Here is a 27,012-nt window from a genome sequence, read left to right as displayed (position 1 = left end):
TGAAGCGTTCCAGTCACACAATAGCTGTGTTCTTTCGCGATACTTGATCATTTAAGTTAAGGTCAAATTGGGACTTTTCCCTTTTTACATTCACTCAGTGCGAAATTCTGTCCAAGGTACTCGTGTTTAAGAAAGACCGAACCCTTGTGCTTTACGATTAGCTCTGAGTCAACGAGTAATCATAACTGTCTGACTTGCTTACCATGTGTGCGTGTGTATGTCTGTGGGAAATTTTTGTCTTGCTTTAGTGACCTTAGCAATGCTACAACATATTTATTACGAGTTAGTGCAAGTATCTTAGCAGCAGTGAATCTATGGGTTATGAATAACTTTGAGAGTCTGTCCACGAGAGGACCAGGCAGGCGTGACACATGCCATCTCACCGATTTCTCTCAAACTTTCACAGATGATTAAGGTCATAAAGTTATTCAAGAGTCCAAAGTAGTTTGGGCTCCCGGTTAATCCCTGGGGTACAAGGGCTTTCACATCAAATCCCAGGGATAAAACCCCGAAATTAGCCCTAACTTTTGTACTTCCAAAAAAGATCTCTCACACTAATAGAATGCGGTGGATTTTAATCTTATTTTATCCGACAATTGCTTGAACCTTAAGCAATGGAAGGTTCGAAGTTGGATTGATTTGAAGTTATTCTCGCCAGTTGAGAGCATTTCATAATTAACCATGTCACGCGACAATTTTAAGAGACCGAAAATTAGGCTTTTTTAATTGCAAATATCTCCAATGGGCAATGTTACATGTCGATCAACATGTGATCTCAGTAAAACCTAATAATAGTGCTATGTTTCTGATGAAAAAAATTTTTGGCCTCTGTGAAATATTCGTGATCACATTCCTCCGAAGTGCGTGACAGGCAAAGTTAATTTAAGCACTTTGTGACCACAAGCTGCTGGTTGATGAGCTTTTTTAATTGCAAATATCTCCAATGGGCAACGTTACATGTCGATCAACATATGATCACAGTAAAACCCAATCATAGTGCTACGTTTCTGACGAAAAAAATTTTTGGCCTCTGTGAAATATTCGTGATCACATTCCTCCGAAGTGCGTGACAGGCAAAGTTGATTTAGCACTTTGTGACCACAAGCTGCTGGTTGATGAACCGAATCAAATTGTGTAATGGTATATGTGATGCCAAATGTTTTGTTTTTCGGCTCTAAAAATATTAAAAGATGTTTAGTTGCATAGCTAAGGCGTTGAACTAATTGTACTAATTCGTAGATATTGACACAATTCACTGAGAGTTACTAGTAAATCTAATAACACCGATTCGTGTTTATATACTGAAAGCATAGTTAGTTAACTAACTATGCTGAAAGTCAACAGCTGAAAGGAAAGTATGCCGAATATTTTTTGCACAATTTTTTCCTTTCATACTTCTTAAATTTATTTTCAAACATGGAGCGCGCTTAAAGTAATTTCTTTACAGAAGAAAAAACAGCCGTCATGTAAATTTAGGTGTGTGGCGTGACACGTGTTTCTGTTACATGTACTTCAATGCATGAATTCAGAAATAAAACTCACTGAGCTCGAAAAAATAAAAGTCTCTCTTTGACAGGCAATCCATATTCGACTTAAGGTCAAGTTATTTTCGTTTACTGTACTAAAATCTAATTGCATGAGTATTTTTCTGAAATCAGGTTAATCTAAACACCATCGCCATGAAAAGTAAACAAAGATGAAAGAAAGCACGTAGTCAGTTTCCTTGCCACTTTTTGCTTGCATTCATCATAATTTTCTCTATTTCTATTCTACTATGATGTGGCAACTAGAGTGATTTTACTGGACCCGTGAAACTGTAGTAATTGCACTATTAGTTAGTATTCGCCCTACTGCTATTGTTTTCTTTTATTTAGTTTTGACTACTACGCACTTACTGTTAGGTACTATTTCACGGTAAATTATTATCTTCGCGCCATAATCAATCCTTTAAATTACGTTTTCTGGTATTATTTACCAATCTGAGAATGATAAAAAACGGCATTCGAAGATTCATTTTTCGTAAGCAATATTTTCAATTTTGAAAGACTAGAAGTGCTAACAAAGTAACTGAAAGCTTATTACAAAATACTTCAGTTGTTACAAAATTTTACTAAGTAGGGAAAGAGCTGCTCAAGTCTATAAGCTAGATTGAAAGATACCCCGGTTATTTTGATTTTTGCAGTTGATCTTGTTTTGGTAAGTGTTTGTGGAGTATCCCATAATAGTAGTCTTACTCACAATTATTCACGTTAGGACTGGAGCTGGCCTCTTATATGTATTTAATGGACATAAGTGCTAAGCTTATTTCTACGTTTCACTGCAGTTACAATTGAATTCGCATTGCTAGATATGTTATGTGGTAAGGGGTTGCTAGTAGCGTTGTGGTACTCAAATGTAGAGGGTTTTGCTTTCCACTGTTTTGCCAGGCTCCTCGCCAGACATTATAGACAGTACTTTTTACCTCACGATATTTACATGGAAAGAGTATGTGTTTACATTAACCTGATTGAAGGATCTCTACCTCGAAAACAATCATGCAATCAGACTTTACAAAGGTAAAATAAAATAAGTTTATTTAAAGTAGAATGTGGATTAACTTTCAAGAAAGACTTTTATCGTGGTCTGGGAATTTCATCTCTGAATTCATGCTAGTACATGTGACGGGAGCACGTGTCACGCTCTTGCTCTCGATTGGCGGGAATAATTTCAAATCAATCCAACTTTGAACCTTCCATTGCTTAAGTTTCAAACAATTTTTGGATAAAATGAGATTAAAATCCACTGCATTCTATCAGTGTGGGAGATCTTTTTTGAAAGTACAATGTTAGGGCTAATTTCGGGGTTTTATCCCTGGGATTTGATGTGAAAGCCCTTGTACCCCAGGGATTAACCGGGAGCCCAAACTACTTTGGACTCTTGAATAACTTTATGACCTTAATCGTCTGTGAAAGTTTGAGAGAAATCGATGAGATGGCATGTGTCACGCCTGCCTGGTCCTCTCGTGGACAGACTCAAGTAGCCGACCAATTTTGCGGTTTAAGCTACTACGTTTTTATTATACCACATTCTTACCCCAAATAGAAACCAACCGCTGACTCTCATTCCTCGATACCATTCATAAGAAATCCACAAAATATATACTTGTCATTGTAAAAGATGGCGGACCCTCGAGGAAGGAAGCGGAAGAAAGAGAAGCGTGACGAATTCCTCCATATTCAAGCTAAAGGACAGTACTTGAAAATACCGAAAGGTCAGGAGTGGGATGAGAAAGATCCTTCAACAGTTGGAGGTAAGTTGAATATGGTAGCAGTTAGTATTTTCAAAATGATTATCACTTGCTGAGATACAACATGTTAATAGAATGGTAAAACACACTCTCAGACACTTGTCCTGTCTGGTACATCAAGATAGCTTTCATTTTTGACGAGGTACCAAGCACTAATTCTTGCATCTGGAAGATCTGTAGTAACGTAAACTCCAAATTTTGTTCACAAAATTTCCTGAAGAATTGGCCATCGCTCATTTTCCTAGAAAAAAAAACCTTGACCAGTGGGTCGAGGTAAATTTGTGCACCTTATGTTGGAACGATTTCCTCTTCAAAGCACTTTCTTATGTATTGTAAAACTAGAGAAATACAATGTTCAAACTTTTTGGCCCAGCATGGGAATCAATTGGCCATCACGCATAATACAATTGCAAATCATCACAAGTCTCGAGAAAAAAGAGACAAAACAAAAGCAGTGCAAATGCAATGGGTTTACAAAATCTGCTTATGAATGGCTTGTCAAAATAAATTTCATTTTCATTCAGAGCTTTGCCAGAGGAACTCTTTCTCATTGGTCACTTATCTTTGACCTATCAAAAGTGTGCAATGTCTCTCTTTGTCTCATGCAGAAGAAGTAGAATACCAGGTAGTAGAAGGCTTGCTGTATTAAACAAAATTGTGAAGTTTGATCAAATTATCTGTGAAGTTTAGACCCTATATGTAGGGTAGGGAGTCTACCCTGAGTAGGATCCTGTTACCTGACAATTTTTCCCATTAAGTATCTGCATGGTTTTTTGCTTCAATATCCAGCATGCTAATAAGTCCTGATAAAGCATCTGTGGTCTTATCTTTTAAGATGACAGCTTAATTTTTCCTGTGAAGTTTGTCAGTTGAATTTTGGAAGTTGGTTCTTTTAAGTGATATTTCTCAATTATCACCATTTGAAATGCTCAAACTATTTTATATGTTTTTTTATACAACAAAGTGTATCATAATTAAGGGGGGAAAATGTTACTTAATGGGTTTCTTAAATGTATGTATAACAATATTAAACATTTTGTGTAAGGGAGGATTATGAGGTAAATTGGAACAGGCAATTTTATTTCTCTTTAGGAATGATAATAGTCCAGGTAAATAAGTAGTCTATAGGTTTATAGGTGTGTGATTATTATCCCAATATATCTGCTGGATAGCCATTGATTTGTTGGATAGGGCTACCTTCCATTTTAAAAACCGGGCTGTAGTAGGTTTATTCTTTTTTTTTTACTTTGTTATGCAACAAAAACTCAGAATGCCCTTTCTATATCAGATCTTGTTCAGTGTTCAATGCATAGTTACAGTGTATCTATTGAGCCTAGTTTGGAAAAAATAACTTCATAGTCCACTATTTTGAAGGGAATTTCCTGTGCCATGATAAGTATAGGAATAAGCAAATCATTGGGCAAGTTTTTTTGCTAATACAATTTTTGTACAAACCATCCTTATTTCAGTCTTTAATCACAAAATAGGATTTTTTGCCAGGAAAGTTTACCTGCTTTGTCCTTTTCCTCTGTTTCTGGTTTAGGAAAACTTTCATGTTCCATCTCGCCCATTTAATTGCTAACAATAATTTAATATGCCTTAGTTTTTAAGATACAATGTTTATTCGCAAGAATCGAATGTTAGCTCAGTATTTTTACACAAATTATTACCTGACTACACTTGGTTATATTACTTAGGGAAGGAGAAAACAAGAAAATCACCAAGCAGAAGAGATAAAAGACAGCAGGCAAGAGTTCAGAAGAAGGCAAGAAAGGCAGCTTTTTTCTCCAATAAGAAAGGGAAGGTATGTATGATCTTTTTGAGCAAAAGTTGATGTAGATGTTGCTTTTCAACTTCATCCTTTATTCACTTTTTCTGAGTTTACTTCATAACCGCACCACACCAAATTGAAAACAATGACAAAGAAAAATAAATTATTGAACTAATCTGACAAAAGCTTGGCAGATAAAAAGAAACTTGAACTATGCTTTCTAGACTACGAAAATGTTGAGTGGTGGATGCATCAGAAACAAGCCAAAGGAAGGCAGTGATTTAACAGAGAAACCTACAGGGACCAAGCTTTCCATGGTCTCAAAGAAGAAGAGGAAAAGAAAGAGAACTAAGGCATGTTTTATATGTGGCTTTTGGCCTCAGTTGTTTATGAAGGATGTATAACAGTATTAGTTACACCAATGGTTATCCTTTGAATGAGAGTAAAAGAAATCAAACTGCATTAGGCAGCAAATGGTGTTGTGCCTCCTTTGAACAGGCAGGGTATGCAGGGAAATATTTAATGTTGGGGTTTGTTTGATAAGGATCAAGAAGAGGAAATAAAAGCTATCATCATGTCATTAAAGCATATAAAAATGTAAACAGTATGCATTAGGTGTCTGATCATGGTTTTCCTTTGCCCTTTTTAATCCTGGAAACCTTTGTGCTAAATATCTCTATCCTCCTCTTCTTAAAAGAGTAGCATTTCAGAGGTATGCTCCAGCAACCATCCAATTTTTTATCTTTGCCATCTAGAAGTATAATTATGTGAAAATTGAATATTCCACGGTTGTTGAGATTCCATAGAGTAAACTAAGATTTTGAAAATTGTCTTCCAGTGTGCCAAGAATTTAACTATGGATGCTGCAATTGTCAAAACAATTTTTTCAGTTACTGGGCTGCATGTGAAAGACTTTTTAAAAACTGATTAAGAAAAAGGCCCCTGTTTATTACAGAAAAAGAAGCATTATTTGAGTTACAACTCTTTTGTATTGTTACCGGTATCCAGATAAATTGTGAAGCATTAGAAGAAAGGAAATTGAGACTGTGTAGCATGGCATATAATGTATGTGACTGAGTCTTTAAGCAATATGCAAAATAGTGTTGTCCATAGTAGAATTTTTAAAGAAGAAAAAAGGTGGGGTAATATATAGGATTTCAGGTAGTGTCTGGGTTGTAATAACTACTTGGGTTGTTTTTGTTGGCAGAGATGAACATTGTATGTTTCCAGGAGCATGTATATCCTTAAAATTATGTTTCATGATATTTTGTTGCATGTTTTTCCTGAACAAGGAGCTATCAGTCAACAACCACATAGTGACCAGCAGTCTTTTATATTGCTCTAGTAAGAAGCATTCAGATCTTTTCTAACAAAAGATAGTTATATCATCTCTTATACAGGGTAAATTACAATCTAATAGCAAATAACAATACTACACAATGACATGCAAGAGAAGAGGTTATGTGGCCCCTTTTGGAATTTCCAATTGCCGTTTCATTCAATCATTTAGAAGGAATGATGAACATATCTCTAACTTCTGTAATGAACATGTATTTAGCACAGGCATCTAATAATCAATATTAAATGTAATTCCAGAAAGTCACAGAAGAACAAGAATTCCTCAAACTGAGGCTTTTAGCAGAGAACAGGAAAGAGGACAAGGAGATAAAGAGGCTTGAAAAGCTTTTAAAACTTGGCAGTAAAGAGAAAGTTACCTGTAAGAAATTCAAAGCGGATGGTCTTGATTGTATCTTTTTGTTATATACTACAAGTTTTGTAATATGTAGTTCCCCTTTAGTTGTTGGGTGCAGGTTTCAGACCTGACTGGGTTATTTTGTTATGTTCTTAGACAAGAAATTTTACTCTGACTGCTTCTTTCCACCCAGGAGTATAAATTGGTATCAGTAAACCATCAGGAAAGCCTGATAGTGTACTGGGAGGAAACTTGCAATAGCTGACATACATACTCCTAATTCCCTCTAGTTATGGGAATGTCAGTTATTAGTTGTCATGGATGAAGTTAATGGCTATTCAATGCCAGTTTTCAGTTATTTTGATTCAGAAAGCTTGGTGAATTGACTAGTTAGATTATGGGTGAAACCCATTTAAATTATCTTGTATAGGCATGAAGCAAGATTGAATAATCTGATTTTTCTAGAATAAATCTGATAGTCTTCCAAAAGTAAACAATAAGACAGGCTAGTGGTGGTGTCACTTTATTTAATTTACTAACACTGTATGGTTATCTTTCATACTCATTGCCTAACACAGAATAGATAATGAGTTCCATAGCCAATCAGATTGCAGCAATCATGATAGAATGCTAATAGATTTAATGTTGTTATTATCAACTATTGGATGATATTGCTCTGCCAGAGCAGAAGGCTTAGATTGATATCACAAACTGAGGCCTGGATAATTCTGACTATCAAGTTTATCCTCATCCAAAAATAGACAAAGCTGTACAAGTGTAGGGCTATGATGCCGTCTGGCCTTTCATCTCTCAGATACAACCATAACAATGTAGCTCTATGGGATTACATGAGTGGGGCCTGACAGGGCATATTATATTTGACCATAATTATTAACTTTGCCATTTCTTTCCAAACATTTGGATGTGGCTATGTTGTTGTCTTGACATATCTGACACTAGATTTATTAGAAGTTTGTGAGCATCAGCAAAAGGAACATGACATAGAAAGTGGTGAAGGTTTGGAGTCAAGAGATGAAATGTTTTCCAGGGAGGTAATTCTTGACATTTACAAATATTTCAAACTGTCTAGGAGTAATTCTCCAAAAATGTTTTCATTCTTTATTTATATTTTGCATAATCAGGTAAAACATAGTGACATCATGGGCATGGATGGAAATCCTAAACAAAACATGAGTGAAAGTGCACAGCATGACAGTGATGATAGCTATGCTGATTCTCAACTTAATGATGATAATGATGACATTGGTCACAATGTTATTGATGATGATGAATGCAATGATAGTGATTCCAGTTATGGTGATGATATTGAAACCAAACATTACAGTGGAGGTAGTGATGACAGTGGTCATGGCAATAATGATGATGGTGAGGGATGTGAAGAGGGGGATTATAGCACTGATAAGAGAGACTTAATAGAGACATTTGAAAATGACAAAGAGATTTACTTTGAAGAGGAGGACAGTGGCAGTAAAGCTAACAGTTGCAAACAAACAGATGACTTTAAAAAATATGTTCCACCCCATTTGAGAAACAAGAACTTGTCACAGACCCAAAATGAACACTTGCACAGACTATCATGTCAGATTAAAGGTCTACTGAATAGGTGAGAGGTACATTCACAATGTAAATACTCTTAAATTGCCCGCAGTGTGATGTAGTTACTCCAGAAGGCTTTCTAAAATACTTTTTTGTGGAAGACTCGTGAATAGAACACAAAACACAATTTTCAGTTCCACATGCATGCAACTAAGATAGCCATTGTTTCAAATTGTGATCAACTTCATGAGTCAGCTGTATTTTTTTTGTTTACAAATAGTTGTGATTTTGCGTGAACATGAAATAATGTCACTTGATTTGCATTAAATACTTGTTGGAATTTATATATTTTTATTTATGACAGGCTGAATGAGGGAAATATGTCAATTATTAGTAAAGAGATTGAACAAATTTACATGCAAAACAGTCGAAATGGTATGTTAACACTTTTATTTCCTAATGTAACAAGTGCTACTTGGAATTTTCCAAGAAGTAAAAACTGTAATCATATGTACTAACAATATGACAACATGTTAAAAGTAAGGTTAAAGGCCCAAAAAAAGGGGCTTTAAAAGTTCTAACAGTTCTGTGTGACTCTGGTGGCAGATTCCACTTGGAAATGTCTGTAAGTTGCGGTGTTGACCTCAGGTTTTAGTTTCAGTTTTAGAATGTCAGTTCCCCTCAGATCATATCTGGTGTTTTTTATATATAGTAACTTTTTCATGCCTTTAGGAGCTAAAATCGTAATTAATAGCTTTTAAACCTAGACAAACTGTGTTTGCAAGTCTTTGATTAGTCAATGATAGAAAGCCTATCTTATTGCGTAGTTCCTGGTAGTGCGTTTATTTTTCATTAGAAAGAATCAGAGCACACATTTGCTTACTTTTTCCAGTATGGCACTGGCACTATTACTGCAGAAGTGCCAGGTCTCAAAGCAATAGTTTAAATGGGAAGGATGAAAGCAGAATATATGTATTTTTTTGTTTCAAAGGGAGACAAATTTTTTCATATGCTTAAGAATGGCAACTTGCTGAGAGACTTTTCTGCACACTTTGGCTTCATGCTTTTCAAATTTTAGTTTGTCATCTATCATTACTCTAAGCATTTTAAAATCTTTGCTGATGTGAATTTCAGTGTTTCCAAAAAAAAAAAAACAAGGCATGGTTTGGGTCTTTCCCAAGACAATTAATAACTTTGTGGGGTTTATTCTCATAACATTTCTTATTTTAAATTTTCATGGCCTCTTTGTTGGCATAAAATATCTGGGTGTCATCTTCATAGGCAGAAAAACTGCTTTGCTTGATGACCTCTAACCTACCATGTTTTACCTAAATTAACCTCAAATCGATTAAAATAACATTACATTTTGGCATTAGATGATAGAAAAAATAGAGGACTGTCAGGCTAAATGCAAAAATATACAAACACCTGGTTACTCATGTAATAATCTGATATACCCAAAGATGGGTAATTTGTTTTTTTATGAATGCCAAATTAAGGAACATTTTAATCATCAATAAAAAGATTACATTTTTTCAAAAAAACTTGCTGTGAATTGTTTACCAAAGTTTAATTTGTGATAGCTAAAACAATGTCACAAGAAGAGCAAATGTGGCATCAAGTAAACACAATTGTGCTCTACTCTAGCAGGAGACCTCTAAAGACCTACCATAGAAACCTTCTTCCCATGTTCCACACTTCCCTGACCTTGCACACATTGTTGCTACTTGCTAATAAAAATGCTGTGACATAAACCTTGAACTAGGGCAAGAAATTGATTTTGTCATTTTTCTATTTACTAGAGTGTTTACAAAGCTGGCTAAAATATTTCTTTTTTCCTCTTAGATGTTAACAAGATCCTAAGTAATCTTATTCTGGCCTCATGTGTTTCTGTATCCATGATGCCTGACAAACTTTTGATGGAGCATATCATGTTGTTGGCAATTCTTTCAAGTCATGTTGGAATTGATGTAGGTAAGGTTTCTTTTATCTGCCGTGAAACTTCTTGATGAACATTAATATAGGGTGCCTTGGAATTCTGGAACCTATCAGGTGAAATGTGATTTTAAAGGACTAGCATTTTCCCATGGAGCTGCATACTTTTGTGTGTGTGTGTGTGTGTGTGTGTGTGTGTGTTTTTTTTTAACACCAGGGATTCAATAAACATTATCACATCACTTGCTAGTGGTTTACATTGTTGGCTTGATAAGCTTAAAGAGTCTTGGAAGGTCAAATTTGAACATTTGGCTCCTCTGATGAACAAGTACGGTATGTAGAATTGACTTTCCCTGAGCTTCACTTGGGACAAACTAAACTGAGATGAAATTAAGTTCATGTTAAATTTGAATCAGTTGAGTACATCCAACTGAATTTGGATCCACCAACATTCTCTGTGTCTGCTTCAAACAGATAAAACGTGTGAAGATAGAGTGGGGACAAATGTCACTCTTTTCAATATTGAACTTAATAAATAAATTACAAATTGCCTTATTTGAAATCCTGCTGACTGGAAGACACCCTTTTGCTGCCCTGAATTTGGTTTCATGTATTCTGTGTCAACCAAAATTACAATTTAGTCATTGCATGTGGAGTTCAATGTGTGAACTAGGCCCTAGATACTTCCTTAGAGAAAAGCTCCATGTGTAGCTTGTTTTGAATTATTCAAGAAACCAATCGCAAAATTTAAAATGGAGTTTTACATATGACACACAGTCCTCTTTTATTGTTGTTAATGTAGTCACAAACAAGTGTTGATAGGACTAGTTGTGCTTGACCATTAAGACATTTAACTAAGTCATATGTTTTCTGTAGGTGACAATTATTTTCATATTGGTTATTAAATCTTTCTTTTGGTGTTTATTTCAAGCTGCTTTCTTCATTGAGCGACTGGCAGAATTGTTTGATAAACTGCACAAGAGCAACAAAGACAGTTTTGGACAGGGGAAAGAGTGTTATAATGTTATAGCTCTGTTTTCACATCTGTGCAACTTTAAAGTATGTGTACTTTTTGTTAAATAATGTATTTTTGTAATTGCAGTAATGCTTGGGAAAGTGAAAGAACATAAAGCACATCAACAGGCTTGAATTTAATCATTTGTTTAGAAGGTAGAAATCCAGTGTACTAAGGAAAATATGACAAAGGAAATAGACCTCTCTTACTCTTTAGGCACCTCTCTTGGTTGAAAATTCATGTAATAACAAATAGTTTTACTGACAGAGATTAGAAGTGTTGTTACATGAATATATTGCTAAATGTTTTACCTTGCTTTTGTTTGACCATTTGTTCTGCCTTCTTCCATTCCTTCACAGGTTACTCACTGCTGTCTCATTTATGACATCATTCAAAGGCTAGTGAATTCCTTCGGTGAAAGAGATATTGAACTACTTCTACTGCTTCTGAAATGTAAGCAAGAGAATTATGATAAATTACAATAAGAAGGGATTTCTGTTATCCTTTCTCTGATAGAGGTGGTCATCTTTTTCAAATTTGGTGGGACACATTGATTTCTCTTATTGGAAATTTTAAAAGTTGTGTTTGATTAATTTCCCTTTTTGGCTTTTTTTGTCTTAACGTTCATTTAACATGTCTTAAAATCCTACCAAGTTAATATTTTCATGTTCTGGTTATATCCCACTGTAACAGTAGTAAACAGTCACAAATTGAGTACAAATTACGGACTCTATTTTTGGTTGGTATCAGCAAAAGATTAAGTGATATTCTCAAAAAATCTAAAAATAAAAAGGAAGGAGTGACAGTGTTACATGTAGCTTGGTTGATTCATGTCATAATGAACTTTAGGAAAAACTCCAGAATAAATGTAATAAGATTTGTTGATTGCTTATGATCTGACAAATGTACTTCAAGAATTTTTTTTCACATTGCCTTTCGCTATTTTTTAATGAAAGTTAATTTACGGCATTCATATTTTTCTCAATGTTACCCTCAATCATTTGATGGATGGTCCTGATCTTATAGTCTATTATTATTTCATTTTAATAGTAGTTGGAGCAGAAATCAGAAGAGGTGATCCATCAGCATTGAAGGTGATAATTTCAGTACAATTACCCATTCATGTAATCATAACTACCAGTATGTCAATGCCATTAGTGCATATGGAAAGGAATTGAGGAAAGGAACTGTCAGATCACCATTATCATTATCGTCTTAAACCACTGATTTGATTCTGTGTCAATCATGGTCTTCTTGAAAACTATGACCTATATGAGAAGGCAAAAACAACCAAGAAAAATTTCTAAACCTTTACTCAAAGAATTGTAAATTTTCTGCTCTGAGGCAAAAAAGAAGGAATTTCTTGCTTGTACAAGACTGCATAGTAGATTCAACAAGCTTGAATTGTTGTTTATTAGAATTCACAATAAAAAAAAATTGCATAGGTTTGCCTTGAAAATTTTGAAAATTCTCAAATTGTACTATTTTAAAATTAAAATCTATTGAACGATAGTTTTAGGAAACATCAACACTTAAAAATAATATTGACTGTTCGAAAAATGAATCAAAAAGACTTTCACAAATCTTGTATTTACAGACCTGTGTGGTGATTAACTCTGCTTGAATAGTTGTCTACCAGAAGTTACAGCCAGAGAATTGCAAAGCTTTGTGTTGAAAATCTTGAAAATTGTATGATTTAAATTCAGAATCTGCTATTGAACAAAACTTTTGGAAATATCAAGACTTCAAAATAATATTTACCACTACCTAATGTCCCAAAGCTTTAGTTGAAGTCAGAAAAACTCAGTTTTGTTTTTCAGCCATAATTCCCATCGCATTTGGGGTTGAAGTTTCTCAACTCTAAAATTAATTTTGTTGCTTGAAAGAGCTACTTGCTCATTGTTTTTGAAACTAGTAATGGGCTAAAACTCCCTGGGCACTTTCAGCCCAATTGAAATCGCACTTGTCATGTGATGGATGCATAGCGATGGGGTACATAAGGATTTTTACCTAGTAGGTAGCTGCTTAGGAAATAGGTAGGCCTTGCACACATGCTATGTTATAACAACAGTTGGTAAAAAAAGCAGCAGACTTTTTTATCTTGCTTCAGGGTGAGAGTTGAAAAAGTTATACAGTATTTCACCAGTAATAACTAATAATTTGAACAGTAACGACACTATTTTGAGAGATTTTTTTAGAGAGATTTGCTTGAATATGTAAGTCCATCCAACAGACGGGTTATGCAGAGCAGTGAGAGCTTTAGTATTTTATCTTCTATAATGTTATTGGTGTGCCTCAGAAAACTGCATACACCACTCTAACCAATTCCACTCTAACCTGAATTCTAAATTTTAAACTGGGTGCTTGATTGCTGTTGTTCACAAATGACTGTGTTGATATGCAAATTAATAAATTCAATGTTTTTCATTTTTTGCTATTTTCAGTGGGAGTTTATTTATGAACTTTTGATTTTTATCCTTTGTAGGAAATTATACTCCAAATTCAAGCAAAGGCAACTTCCACGCCAATCTTGTCTAGTGAGTAAGTAATTGCAACCCTGTTCCTTTAAACAGTAAACTGACAAAATAATGTTAATTCCAACTGCAAGCAAATTGTGTCAGGCAGGCTTACATCTGTCAGGGCACATCTTTAACGTCTCTGATATTGTGTGATTTGTAATGTGTAGTAGCAAAAATAAATGTGCAGCTTTGAAAAGAGTCTTTGACTTTCAAATGAACGGAAAATGGTACAAATGAAGGAACAAAATACTGATTGATTTTTGTTTATAAGGTTTTGCTATCATGGATAAATAATAACTTGCACAAGTTACATGATGCACTGTGTAGGCCATCATAACTTTGGATTCATCCCTTAACCCTTTAACTCCCATGAGTGACCAAGACAGAATTTCTCCTCACAATATCCATGCATTATCAAGCAGACAAGTGATGAGAATAAAGAGAAATATCAATTAGGGGAATAGTAGTTGATCCAATAACAAATTCTTGGAACTAAATTCATAGGAATTGTATGGCAGTCATTAAGGAGAATTGCAAATGAGATCTTGGGAGTTCAAGGGTTAATGAACTGAAAAAATTCAGGGTCAAGCAAAGAAATGTTTTGGAAGTCGGTCATATTCAGCCATTACTAATGAGCTAATTTGGCATTAGGTTCTCCATCTAATCAGTTTTATATGGGTATGTATCTTGTGATTTTAAATTGTTATTGGACATAAACATAGTGCAAATCTCAATGGCCAAATGAGCGACATGTGCATTAAAGGGCAAACTGTCAGCAAGCACTCTCCATGTTGTCCCTGGATCCTTCCTTGCTAAAACAAAGAGCTAAGAAATTGCTGCAAAATTAAGAAAAGATTGTGAAGGAACCGTGCACCCACATGGACAGAATAGTTGAGAGACTGATACTAAGGTGACTGTTTTTGTAATGGGGTTATAAGTGAGCAACTAAGCAAAGATGAACTATGGTTGGTCTCGATGTACATGTACTGTAACACCGAAACAGAATAGGGGCCCTTATCTGAATGTGGACACTTATTGCAATGAGGGTGCTTACTCAATTGGGCTGCTTATTAGAATAGGGGCACTGTTGTGGTGCAATCTAACCAACAGAAAGTACACTGTACCTTAATAAACTCAACTACTTTATTAAACAACTTGTGATATTCTTAGGGTTATTAACAAAAACAAATTTTGGGGGGGGGAGCACTTATTTATAGGAGGGTGCTGAATCAAATCTTTATGGTACCTATAAATTGTTCTCTACAACTGAATTTAGCAAAGTAGGTCTTCATGTTATGGGTTAGTAAAAGAATGACTTGTATATATTTTTTGGTGGCTTTTTGCCTTATTAATACATTTAAGTTTAGTCAGCTTTGATGTTCAGATACCTGTCAGGTTATGTTACCTTGCAAATGAAGTGGATCTGTGAGATCATTGTAAAACAAGTAACTTGATGACAGACCTTTTACTCCATCACAAACCACTAGCCTTGTATTCAGTCCTATTTTGAGAGCATGTGACCATTGGTGTTTTATAGCACAGTCAAACCCTTGAATAGATAGATAAATGAATATTCCCTACTGCTGACTATGTGTGGCTACCCACACAAAAATTAGCTCAGCTTTAACAATCCAGGCTGAATTGAAATATGGGTAATTCTGGTATAAGTGTGAATTGTAAGTGAGGTTTTTACCAAATATGTGCCAGTTTTACAATAAATGAACAAACCTAAGTTTCAGACTTGGCCTGGTATCAATACCTGTTTAAAGTACATCAGTACTTTATATTAAGAGGATGTTTGGAGACAAATATCAAGCCCAAATGAGTGGAGAACGAGAACAACATATGTTGATTTCCAAAGCTAATAAGTTGTTCTGTGATATAATAAACTAGTCATATGTGCCTACATGTGCTTGGCCTGTTTAGCTGATCAATTTTCATTTTCTAGTTCCAGAGTTTGCTTCATGTTGGAAATAATTGCCAAGCTACGCAACAACAATTTAAGAAAGATACCAGGCTATGATTCTTCACAAATAGAACACCTTAGAAAAACTCTTCATTCATTAATCAGAGAGTCAGGTATTATTTGTAATTTTTTATGAGTTTTGGAGTACCAAAAATAAATGAGGTGAAAAGCTTAATTAAAGAATTGTAGAAAACAATTTAAAAGTTAATGTGAACTCAAAGGGGTACAAAATTCATTATGAACCTTGGGAATACAGAAGTGTGATGCATTTTTTTTAATTTGAAAGACCAAATAATGGTTCTTACAGGTCAATGAATTTCCAGGCATAATCAGAGAATTATAGAAAATAAAACTTATGGTAAAACATGTTTAAAGGAGTAGTTTTGTACTTTACAACAATTATTTAAGAGCTGCAACTTATGTGAGGAAACCCAAGACAACATAAATTGCAATACAGGGTTCCCATGTTATTGCAAGTTCACTGTGTTAGCAAATATATTAAAATTACTCTTTGGTAATCTCTTGATTGAAAGTAATGCTGTATGTGACATTCCACCTTTCAGCCAATCTTACAATTCCTTACAAATCTAACAGATATGTGAAATGCTCCCCTGTAACACTTACTCAAAACATTGTTAGTTACAACAACTTGTAAGCAAATCAACTTTGATGTGGATTTCTTCTATTTAAGGATGTTTAGTCTCCAATCAGCTCAAAGTTAGTCTACAAGACTTGCTGAACATCAAATTGAAAGGTGAGTAATAAAGAATGACCACAATATTACAAAGAAACTACATGCATGCCATGAGCTAACATATGAAATAAAGATTTTGGTTTTCCTTTTCTTGTATGTTTCATGCAAAACATATAATAATCTTTGCTGATTTTCATTTTCTCATCAATTACATTTTGAGATCACATAGTACACTTATGACATGTTTTCTCTCATTATAAAGTTCTATTCAAAATGTCTGAAATGACCTCATTTCAATAAATGAACTGATGCCATTTATTCTATTCCTTGCAATGACTGTGACAACGAATACATCAGGCAGACCAAACATCAGTTTGGTACACGTTTGAAAGAGCATCAAAAAGCTGGTTTTTTTTTGCAAAAAAGAAAATTCAGCTTTACTGGAGCACACATGCCTAATCAACCATACAGTTGGGTGGGATAAGTCTAAAATTATCACCACTAATTGGAGTTACCACCAGTGCCTTTGTTTGGAAGCTTGGCATATGAACTCCACCCACACTCCTTTAAATCATGATGATGCCGGTTTACTTCCTAATGCCTATTTACACCTCGTCAGAAAAAAATAGAAAAAAAAAGGCAGCTAATTAGTGATCATATAAAAGGACCTCTTGTTGCAACATTTAGTTCACCCCTGATGAAGGCACTAGACAGGAGTGTCAAAACGTTGGGTCTATGAATTGTAACTTCTTCAATTACATTCATCAAATCTGTAAACCAGAGTAGCATTAAACCATGTCTGATTGTCCACCTGGTTGCCATGTGAACTTTAATACATTCTGTTTCAACTAATTGTTAACTCTGTAGCTATTACCTACATTGCACAATTCACTTTGTATTGGTGAAGTAAACACTAAAAAGGATCCTTTAGGTATCTACTTGATACAGGAATTACTATATTTTCAACTCAGTGTTCTAAACCTTTTTGGAAGAAAATATAAACAAAAATTTTTAACTATAGTGCAACGATATAGAAGAGCAGACACCTTGAAGCAGTGCTCTCAATGAGACTCGGCACCCACCAGAGCTCTGGTGGGTATTCTGTTGGCAATCGCTGGGTATACTTTGCCATGTTCAAGTCAAATTTTCAGAACAAATAGATAAATAGATAAATAACATAGAAAGTAATTATAGTCAATTTAGTATTGGAGGCCATGTATTCACCTCATTTATTTTTCAAATTCTGTGGTCTTTGATTGTTAGATTCATTCTTTCACCAGTGGTTTTCTTTTTCTGCTTGTTAAGTGTGTTCTACATAAATTCATTATAAGGGAGGTAGGAGTACAAATCATCTTAAAATACATATTGAAGTGCATTGAGTATACACTGACTCAAAATAATTTGCAAGCAACTTTGTGCTTAACTAAAATTATCAATATTTTTGGACAAACAACAGTTCTCAACTCCTAGTTCAAAAACAAACTTGAAAATCAAATTTATCAAAGTAGTGTGTTTGCTGATAACAAGCATCAATCAAATTCAGAACTTTTAAGGAAAGGTGTTTTAGAAGTTTGTATGGAGAACACTTAATCTAGGCTTAACTACAAAGAGAGGAACAAAAACAGCTATTGAACACCTAGCATCTAACCTTTATTAAAAAATAAGAGCTGCATTTGCTGTGAAAAGCAAAGAACTTCGTATGGTTACTGGTTTGCTAGAACATAGCCAAATAGGTGACTTTTCATTATTGTGTCTACTGCTTTGAAAAGCAGTAGGCACTATAGTCATCAAAAAAGCTGAGCACCTAAGTTAACAATAGAATCACTCCATAACTAATGAATCTGATGAGTGAACAATAGATAAAAAACCAATAAACAAATTCAGAAAGTTTCACTTGGACACAACAACCTTCCAACCAATCTTCATTTCTGTTGTGTAATGCTTGTATTTAGAAATGCCAGTGATGGATGGTGTTGGCATGGCCAACTTTAAAAAATATCAAGCATATTTTCTGTTAGACCTGGAGCTCCAAATGGAAAAGAACAATGCTACAGAATACTCTGCTTGGAAGAAATTGATACCAAAGTCCTAAAAGTGATAGAATAAGCTTTCAAGTCAACAACCCTTTGATTCACTAAAGTGATGCGAATTATGGCCCAAAGGTAGATCCAAAGTGAGGCCTAGATTTGGCAAATCATGCTATAAGTACCTGGTAAAAAGTTAAATTCCACCATGTGCTTCTCCAAATATGATACAGTTCCCTGCAAAGACCTCCTTTTCTTGACTTACAGCTACAAATAAAATACTTTTGAAAGCTATAGTATGAAACATCTGCTTCATCCATGAATGTAAGGCCTTTCAAGGTGTGGAAGTAGCCCAATCTACAAGAATAAAAGAATTACCTTTAAATTGCTTATTATGATTACCTAGCATAAAAAGGTTTTCTTTTTGTGCCTTAATGCATCATTTATATCTTCATTGTCTCATGTCTGGTCTCACAGTGCATTTGCAACCTTTCATTTATTTGGTAATTTAGTGTTAACATCTGAGTTGAAAATGTAAATTGGCCTCTGTAAAGAGTTCGATATGTCAGCTTTTTTACTCTTTACGGTGGCCAATTAGTCTCTTAATGTAACCTAAAGACGCCCTAGAACCAACAAAACAAAAAAGTATAATTTACAAGATCGCATGTGAATGATGCAATGTGTATCTTGGTGAAACAGGGGGATCAATGCAAAGAGGATAAAAGAACATGACAGAGACAAACGGTTTGCTTGTGCTCAGACCTCTGCGGTTTCAGAGTATGCTAACAAAACAGGGCATATTCTCCTATTTGGAGCAAGGTTAGGTTTACAGATCGTGATCCTCATTGGTACACATGTAGGTCAGCCGATCAATGTGGACCTGTGAGGGAACACCATCAAACAACCAGAATAATAACAAGGATCCAAATGCACCAACAGCAGCAAACCAATATCCTTCAAATATTTTGCAACATGCATGAAAAAATGTTTACAAACAGCTTACTGTTCTACATGGGATGTTTTCTTTTGAGTGTTCTCTGGTATGACTTTGTGAACAAACAAATATTTCCTGTCATCTGTAACAACCATAAATTGCTCTCTCATCTTAAATTGGATTTTAATCAAAAACTTACCATAGTGCATGTGAGGTTTGAAAATTGTAGTGTCCCTCAGTTTTGGCTGGGGAATATTTATAAATGTGATGGGTTTAGACCTATCATGTGCAAGCAAAAAAATTTGATGGATCATAGTCAAGAAAACACCCCCAGTGATATTCCCTAATTTTGAAACTCAATATCATTATACAATAAGTCTTGGTTTAAGATTAATTTAAGGTGAGAGTGTCTTTTGTGGTTGTTAAAAAGAAGGGAACATATTTTTTTGTTCATAAAATCTTAGCAAAGAACAATGAAAATTGAACATTCCATGTAGTTTTAGGTCAACTTTTTGTAGACACTTTTTCTGTTATTTGAAAAAATATCTGAAGGATAATAAACAAAATGGCTTCCATTTGGCATGGAAATATACTTTTTCATTGACAGTTTAAAGAGGAGATTACTCTGTGGAAGTTGCGGAGTTGGTTGCACACTTGCCATCAATGTTAAACAACCACTTTAAACCTGATAGCTTTTTCTTATATGTATGGTGTGTCATAGAAGCTTTCAAACAAACTAATGAAGTGAGACCCAAAACATCTTGAGATCTTTTAGAGGTTTACCTCAATTAACAAGTTTTTTCATACATGACATTTCCAGGAAAGAAATTGAGTTTCCAAGAACATATGGACTTAAATTCCAGTAATCAGTTACTGTATTTCCTTTTTGCGTGAAACTTGGGGAGCAGGTTTCCATGTCAGCAAATTGAAGAATTTGAAAAGAAATAAAAGGATCAGTTAAACAATTGTTAGAAAGAAAATGAAAATTTAATGATTATTTACAGAAGTTCAACACTGAAAACTTCATTTAGAGCGACTTTATTCTGAATGGGTCTAAATGCCCCCAATTTTACCCCCTGGTGGGTGTTTTACCTAGGTAACCACCTACTTCAAATCTTATTGAAAGCACTGCCTTGAAGGGATATGTGGAAACTTGGGCCTGAAAGTTAATTTGAATGTTCTTTGTTTAAAAGGCCGCTGGTGGACTGTAGGGTATGCATTGCCCCAGACACCTCAAAGTAACTCCATGGAAGTGTCTACTTCTAAACTCCAAAACACCAAGCTGTTAGAACTGGCAAGAAAACAACGCATGAACACTGATGTCCGAAAGAATGTTTTTCTTATTATGATGACAAGTGAGGTGAATAGAAAACTTGAACTTGATTACTTTTGCACTTGCAGAAAGAGAATTTGTTTTGGTGCTTCCCTATGCTATTGTTTTGTGTTTTGTTTGTCTGTTTTGTTCTTTATGGTATGTGTTTAACAATATCCACACTTTCTGTTTGGAAATCGTCATTATTTTATTCTATCATTATTTCTTTAAAAAAATATCTGATATTACCACTTCAACCTTACTACAGAGAACGTTCTGCCATTTTTTCCAGGATTACATTGATGCATTTGAAAAGTTGATTCGATTGAACTTAAAAGATGTTCAAACTAGGGAAGTAATCCATGTTCTTATTGACTGCTGCATTCAGGTACATGAGTAAATCATAATTATGATAAGTGTTGTTTTAACCCTAGTGCCCTGGTTGTTAATTCATAATGATGTGCTTTACTCTTTCCTTTCAACTCTTGATGTTTTACAGGAGAAAATGTACAATCCTTACTACGCCTACCTTGGTCAAAAATTCTGTGAAAACAGCAGAAGTTACCAGGTACATTATCTCTTGAGGCTTTCACTCCTTTTTATGAAAAGAAGTAAGAAAATTATCAACGAAAGTTTTTAGCATAGGTGGCATTCCATTGCAGTGAATCAAATGATACTTGCCACTTTACATTTCCAGTTTAGTCTGAAAAATACCATGGACAATAGTTGGGTTTGATGATAACTCACTTTCTCCATAATCTACCTTCTAAATGTTTTGCCGCAGAAAATATCATGTCAAGCTGTGAGCAGTGAATAAGCAACAAACAGCACTTTTTTTGCTCAGTCTCATTACAGAGCACACCCCATTTAATGATCCTATTTTTGACTTCTAGCATTTTGTTTGTTCACACTTGCCTGAATCTTTACATCACTATAGAAACTCTAATCAAAAAAGGAAATAACATCCTTAAATTGATTTTTATTGAAAATGGAATTGACCACAGTCAGCCAAAATTTCACTGATGTACTTGTCAACATGTGATATGGGTTGATAAAGCCACAACTTTGCTTAGCAGCCACTCACTATCTGAGATAAGGATAGGCTGTTTATAGCAACATTCACATGCCCTGAGTACATTGCAGACTTCTCAACTGCTAAGTAAGGGAGGAGACACAATCATTGTGAGAATGAGACACACGAACCTGTACTATTGGAAAGTAACCCTGTTTGACTGACAATTTTACAGTTTAATGCATTCTGTTTGTTCAATATTACAAAGTCAAATGTATTTTCAATTTTTTTAATATATTTGCATTCAAAGTATTTTTACAAACAACTACCAAAACAATACATTTTAGTTAACATAGAAAGCTAATTTGAGTAAAGTTTCGTTTCTTTGTGATTTGAACTTTTTTTCAGGTTACTTTTCAGTACTCTTTTTGGGACAAGTTTAAACTACTAAGCAGCTTAGCACCCCATTGTCTTGAAAACCTGTTACATCTTATGTGTCACCTCTTTGCTACAAGAGCATTGTCTCTATCCATTCTCAAGGTACTCATGAGCAGCCTTCATCTTGAGCAAATTAAATCAATAGTTTTAGTGACTGATAATAATTCTCTGACTTTAATTAGTTGATGACTGTCAAAAAAACCAAACGACATGATACTTTTGTAACCTCAAGGGTAATTCTTGCCTCATGAAATAGGGCAGGTAAAGTCATGTTCATTTAAGTCTTGTTTTTCTTCAACTCTCATTTCCACCCTATATTAATTTTAGGAACCTGAGTTTGCATAAATTTTGCCTAACCCTTTTTGACAACTGAGAAAAGAAAAAGCTCTAGTTTCAGGATGGAGATCCACCAGGCATCATAGGCATCTCCCTTCACGAACAGTGTCACTAATATTGTCCAGGTTGCAAATTTTATCCATCTGACTATGCCTTAATTTTTTGCAAGAAGAAATGAATGCCAGTTTACATCAATGTTATTTAAAACATAGTAAAAAGAGGAACTGTTTTTTACAGTTTCAAAAATGCCTGGGATTTCTGAAAAATTGAAAGGAGCTAACGTTATCATGATTTCTGTTTGATAGGTTGTCAACTTTATGGTTCTTGAGAAGACTTCTGTTCAGTTTTTCACTGATCTTTTTCATCACCTTCTCTCAACTTATTCTAAAGATGTAACAAGGTGAGATTTTTCTGTATACTTTTAGGTCTTTAACTACTAGGAGTGATTACCGGTAAGATGTACCTTGCAAACAGGTAATAAGAATATGCAAACTTTATCAGGTAGAAGTTGTTATCTTGATCTAATACCATATTCTTGCAACTAATTTACAAGGGAATGTGTAGGAGCCAGTAGGGAGAGTTATCAATCAGATCTTGGGAGTTAAAGGTTTAAGTGCTCAATGATGAATCAAAGTTAGTTAGCTTTTAAATCCTCTTTACAAGTTGGGAAATGATTATTGTGGTTCCACTCCCTAGGAGTCCCTTTTTTGTAAACGTTTTCCATTAACAATACTCTTGTCAACTGTCCTGTGAAGGTACATTGCAATCAAGCATTCTGAACCTAATTCCGATTAATGTTTCCTGGCTCTACACAACATTCAGTGTTATCAAGACAGAAAGTGAACTAAGCTTTAGCTTAAGTAGGGCTGTAGATTTATACAATGGGATTGACTACTGTATCAGTATTAGGTATATTGTACCCTCCCATCTTGCTTGGTATGTATTCCCTTATTTTGTATACAAGATACAATTTAGTTTACTGATGAGTACCAAAGGAAAACTTGAACATGAATTAACAGATATGAGGGATTTCATGTCACTCTATGCACTCCCTTGTATGACCTTTCCAATTGTAATGTCTTATTTCTCTCTTCACAGATATATATTTGAAAGAATCTCAATGAAGAAAGAGCTAGCATTCCTTTGTCAAAACATTCGAATTTTTCTTCAACATTTTGTGGGAGCAAAAAAATCCAGTATCTTAGAAAAACGACTTAACCTGGTGGATGGTATTCTCGCAGCTTCACACAAAACCAAACTTTAGATCTCTTATTATTGTCATTAATATCATGAGCAATTTCACCATGATTACATAATTACAATTTACATAACTTATATTATTTCTATCATTACTGAATAAACAATTAAACTTTATCTCTTGATGACTTCATTTAGGGGGTGTTTAAAAAGTAATTTCTGCTTGTTAACACACAATTTTCCTGAGACGACAACTTTAAGGTAGAATAGGGGGAAAAATGAAATTTATGCTTGTACCACAATTAGAGAGACAGAAAACTGTATTTGCAGAAGATACTAGACTCAAATGTGTACCTTATTCACATTTTCATAACAAAATTCAGACATCATTTGTAGTGCATTCTCTTACACCTGTTCCAATAGCCACTCCATCCATGTGCCAGACGTAACTAATAAATGTGACAGAAGAGAGGTGTTTGAATCAGATTAGTTCAGCATTGTCACATAGTTGATGTTGTAAACCTCTCATGGGATCATGTGGTCTGATCATCCGGATAAGGGTAGAAGAACTGTTGAAAACAGTGGTGACTGGTGTTTCAACAACCATGGGGGATGTCATAGTAGTAAAGTGTTATAAGTCTGGTTCAGGAAACTGCTCTGTCAGTTTTGTAAAGTTTCTGTTAGCTGTGAGGCTCAATTTGTCAAAAGTCGTTCACAATTTATCAGTTTGTTGAGAAAAAAAGTCGTGAACAGGTCATCTTTGTGGTGCCACTGGTTGTTTACGTCTGTTGAGGAAAGTCTGTTCTAATCAGCTTTTCAGAGTCAGAGTCCCAGTTACGCCAATTGGACCATTTTATCTAGTTAGACCATCTCAAGCTGTTAGACCATTTCAAGTTGTGTCGTGTAGTTACCTTACCTTAATCAATTGGACCATTTTAACCAGTTAGGCCGTTTAACAAGTTAGACAATCATAACAAGTTGTGTTGACTATTTTCACCAATAGCATATTAACCAGTTTTACCATTTTAACCAGCTGGATCATTTAAACCAGTTGAACTATTTTCTCTAGTTGGACCATTTCAACTGGTCGAACCTGTTTAATCAGTTGGACCCTTTTAACAAGTTAGAACATTTTAACTTGCTAGAACACTTTAACCAGTTTGGCCATTTTAACCATTTGGATCATTTATACCAGTTGAACCATTTTCTCTAGTTAGACCATTTCAACTGGTCGAACTATTTTAACCAGTTGGACCATTCTGTGAAGTTGGATCATTCTATCTAGTTAAACTATTTGAACTAGTTATACCATTCTATGTAGTTAGACCAGTTAGCCAGGTTGACCATTTTACAGATTTGACCTGTTCAATTGGTTGGATCCTTTTTAATTAGACCATTTCAACAGGTTGGACATTTTTTAGTTTGACCGTGTTAACAAGTTGGATTACTTTAACCATTTGGACTATTTCCTTTATTTACAGCATCTCTACCAGTTAGATTAGTTTATTTAGTTAGACCATTTGCAACCAGTTGGATAATTTAATGCAGCTAAATCATTTTAACTGGTTGGGACGTTTTGCTTGTTTGACCATCTTAACCTGTTGGATCATTTTAACCAGGTGGAGCACTTTTCTGGTTCTCTCCATTTTTAATAAGCTAGACCATTTTAGCTGTTCTATCCAGATAAATCGTTTTTACCGGATCGACCATTTTAACCAGTTGGACAATTTTTTTTGTCTGATTAGATTATTTCTACCAGGTGGGTCAGTTTCTTTAGTTAGACTTTCTTAATCAGTGAGACCATTGAATCTTACTTGATCGTTTTAACCCATTGGACTGTTTGGACTATTTGGACCAGGTGGGCCATTATGTAGCTAGAGTATTTGTACCACTTGGACCAAAATGAAAATTCTGTATTGTTAGACCGTTTTCACTTGATTACCATATGACCAAATTAAGGCCATAGTAGGACCATTGTAACACTCACTAGATGGACCAGTTCATCTAGTTAGACCCTTTTACTCAGTTGGACAATTTTACCTTGTTAGGACCATTTCTACCACTAGGAAGAACAATCCTCTGGTTTGACTATTTTAACTCATGAGATCAGTTTAACCTGTTGGATTTTCCTAACCGCTTAGATCCTCGTCACTGGTGTAACCACTCACTGGCTGGACCATTTAGATGTACTTGCAAGTAGTGTCAAAAGTAGTTCACACATCATGTTTAAAGAGTCTATTCATTCGTAGGGAAACACTCCTGTTTCCACCGTACTTTAAGACATTGACAAAACCCCCTTCCCATTCAGTGTTGCTTGTACATAGCTAAAAGTTCACAAGAGAATCGTGATACAGCATTTGTTTTTGGGTAAGGGGCCAAACAGGTCAAATTAACAACGGCAAAAGAGATAACATAGAAGTAATAGGTCGAAAAGGTCAATGTGTCACGAATTTTGTCGCCGATTGGCTGAATGACAATATCAAATTTTCTTGAATATGAAGTTTTAAGGAGACGTCTGTTGTAATGTTATTTCAATTACTTCATGTATACTTTCGACTAATTCATTTCTAATATGGGTACCATTTAGTACACGCTAATAAGGATCGAGTCTATAGTTATCTTGTGACGTTACAGTCGAGTTGTAAGGCTCAAAACCTTTCAGCAACATTTTTTTCAGGGGACAATCCCTGCACGAGCCGGTGCACTTGTGACACAGACAAAAGTAACGGAGAGGTTTGGCCTTTTGCAATCCACTGTTCATATGATTTTAAAGAAGGTAAAAAGAAAACAAATTTGTCATGCACCACGAAAAGCTGCCTGCCGACCAAGAAAGCTGAACAAGCGCCAAGAAGGACTCCTTACCTTTTTTCTAGTTAGACCATTTTGATATATTGTTTGGATCCTGTTGAACCAGTTAGACAAAATTAATTGATTGAATGCTTTTAACTGGTTTAACCAATGTATCCTGTTATACCATTTTAACCGATTCGACCATTTTAAACAATTAGACCATCGCCACCCATGGACCACGTTAACCGGTTGATTTTTTTCTTAAACCTCTTCGACCACTTTTCTAGTTGCACCAGAATAACCGCTAGACCATTTTATTTAGTTAGAGCATTTTTAACAAAATGGCTCATTTTAGCCAATTAGTCCATTTAATAAGTTGGAACACTTTTTCCATTGAGGCCATTTTATTTAGTGGGACAATTTAATCTACTTACCCCACTATAACCAATTGGATCATTTGAACAAGTTGAAACATTCGATCCAGTTAGATTAATCGAAGCATTTCGATCATTTAACCAGTTGGACCACGCATT

General features: G+C 34.9%; 1 protein-coding gene across 2 annotated transcripts; it reads left to right on the top strand.

Annotated features, from left to right (window-relative positions):
- Nucleotides 1-3,153: 3,153 nt before the first annotated feature.
- On the top strand, nt 3,154-23,866 carry LOC113666544 (nucleolar MIF4G domain-containing protein 1). 2 transcript variants are annotated; one of them, XM_027182338.2, is made up of 20 exons: nt 3,154-3,289; nt 4,984-5,090; nt 5,282-5,410; nt 6,654-6,804; nt 7,711-7,802; nt 7,893-8,374; nt 8,672-8,742; nt 10,153-10,281; nt 11,174-11,301; nt 11,617-11,710; nt 12,308-12,351; nt 13,743-13,798; nt 15,725-15,855; nt 16,434-16,496; nt 20,588-20,754; nt 20,999-21,094; nt 21,206-21,274; nt 22,127-22,258; nt 22,798-22,892; nt 23,591-23,866. In XM_027182338.2, the coding sequence occupies exons 1-20, from the start codon at nt 3,157-3,159 to the stop codon at nt 23,754-23,756; spliced, it is 2,535 nt and encodes an 844-aa protein (XP_027038139.2). In that variant the 5' UTR covers nt 3,154-3,156; the 3' UTR covers nt 23,757-23,866. The 2 variants fall into 2 exon arrangements, with proteins under 2 accessions (XP_027038139.2, XP_089038584.1); XM_089182458.1 differs by having other exon boundaries at nt 5,282-5,414; nt 6,658-6,804.
- The last annotated feature ends 3,146 nt before the right edge of the window (nt 23,867-27,012 follow it).

The sequence above is a fragment of the Pocillopora damicornis genome, chromosome 9, assembly GCF_964200805.1.
Source record: "Pocillopora damicornis chromosome 9, jaPocDami1.2, whole genome shotgun sequence".
NCBI lineage: Eukaryota > Metazoa > Cnidaria > Anthozoa > Scleractinia > Pocilloporidae > Pocillopora > Pocillopora damicornis.
The sequence above is the reverse complement of the archived record's forward strand: the minus strand, read 5'-3'. Positions and strand labels throughout refer to the sequence as shown.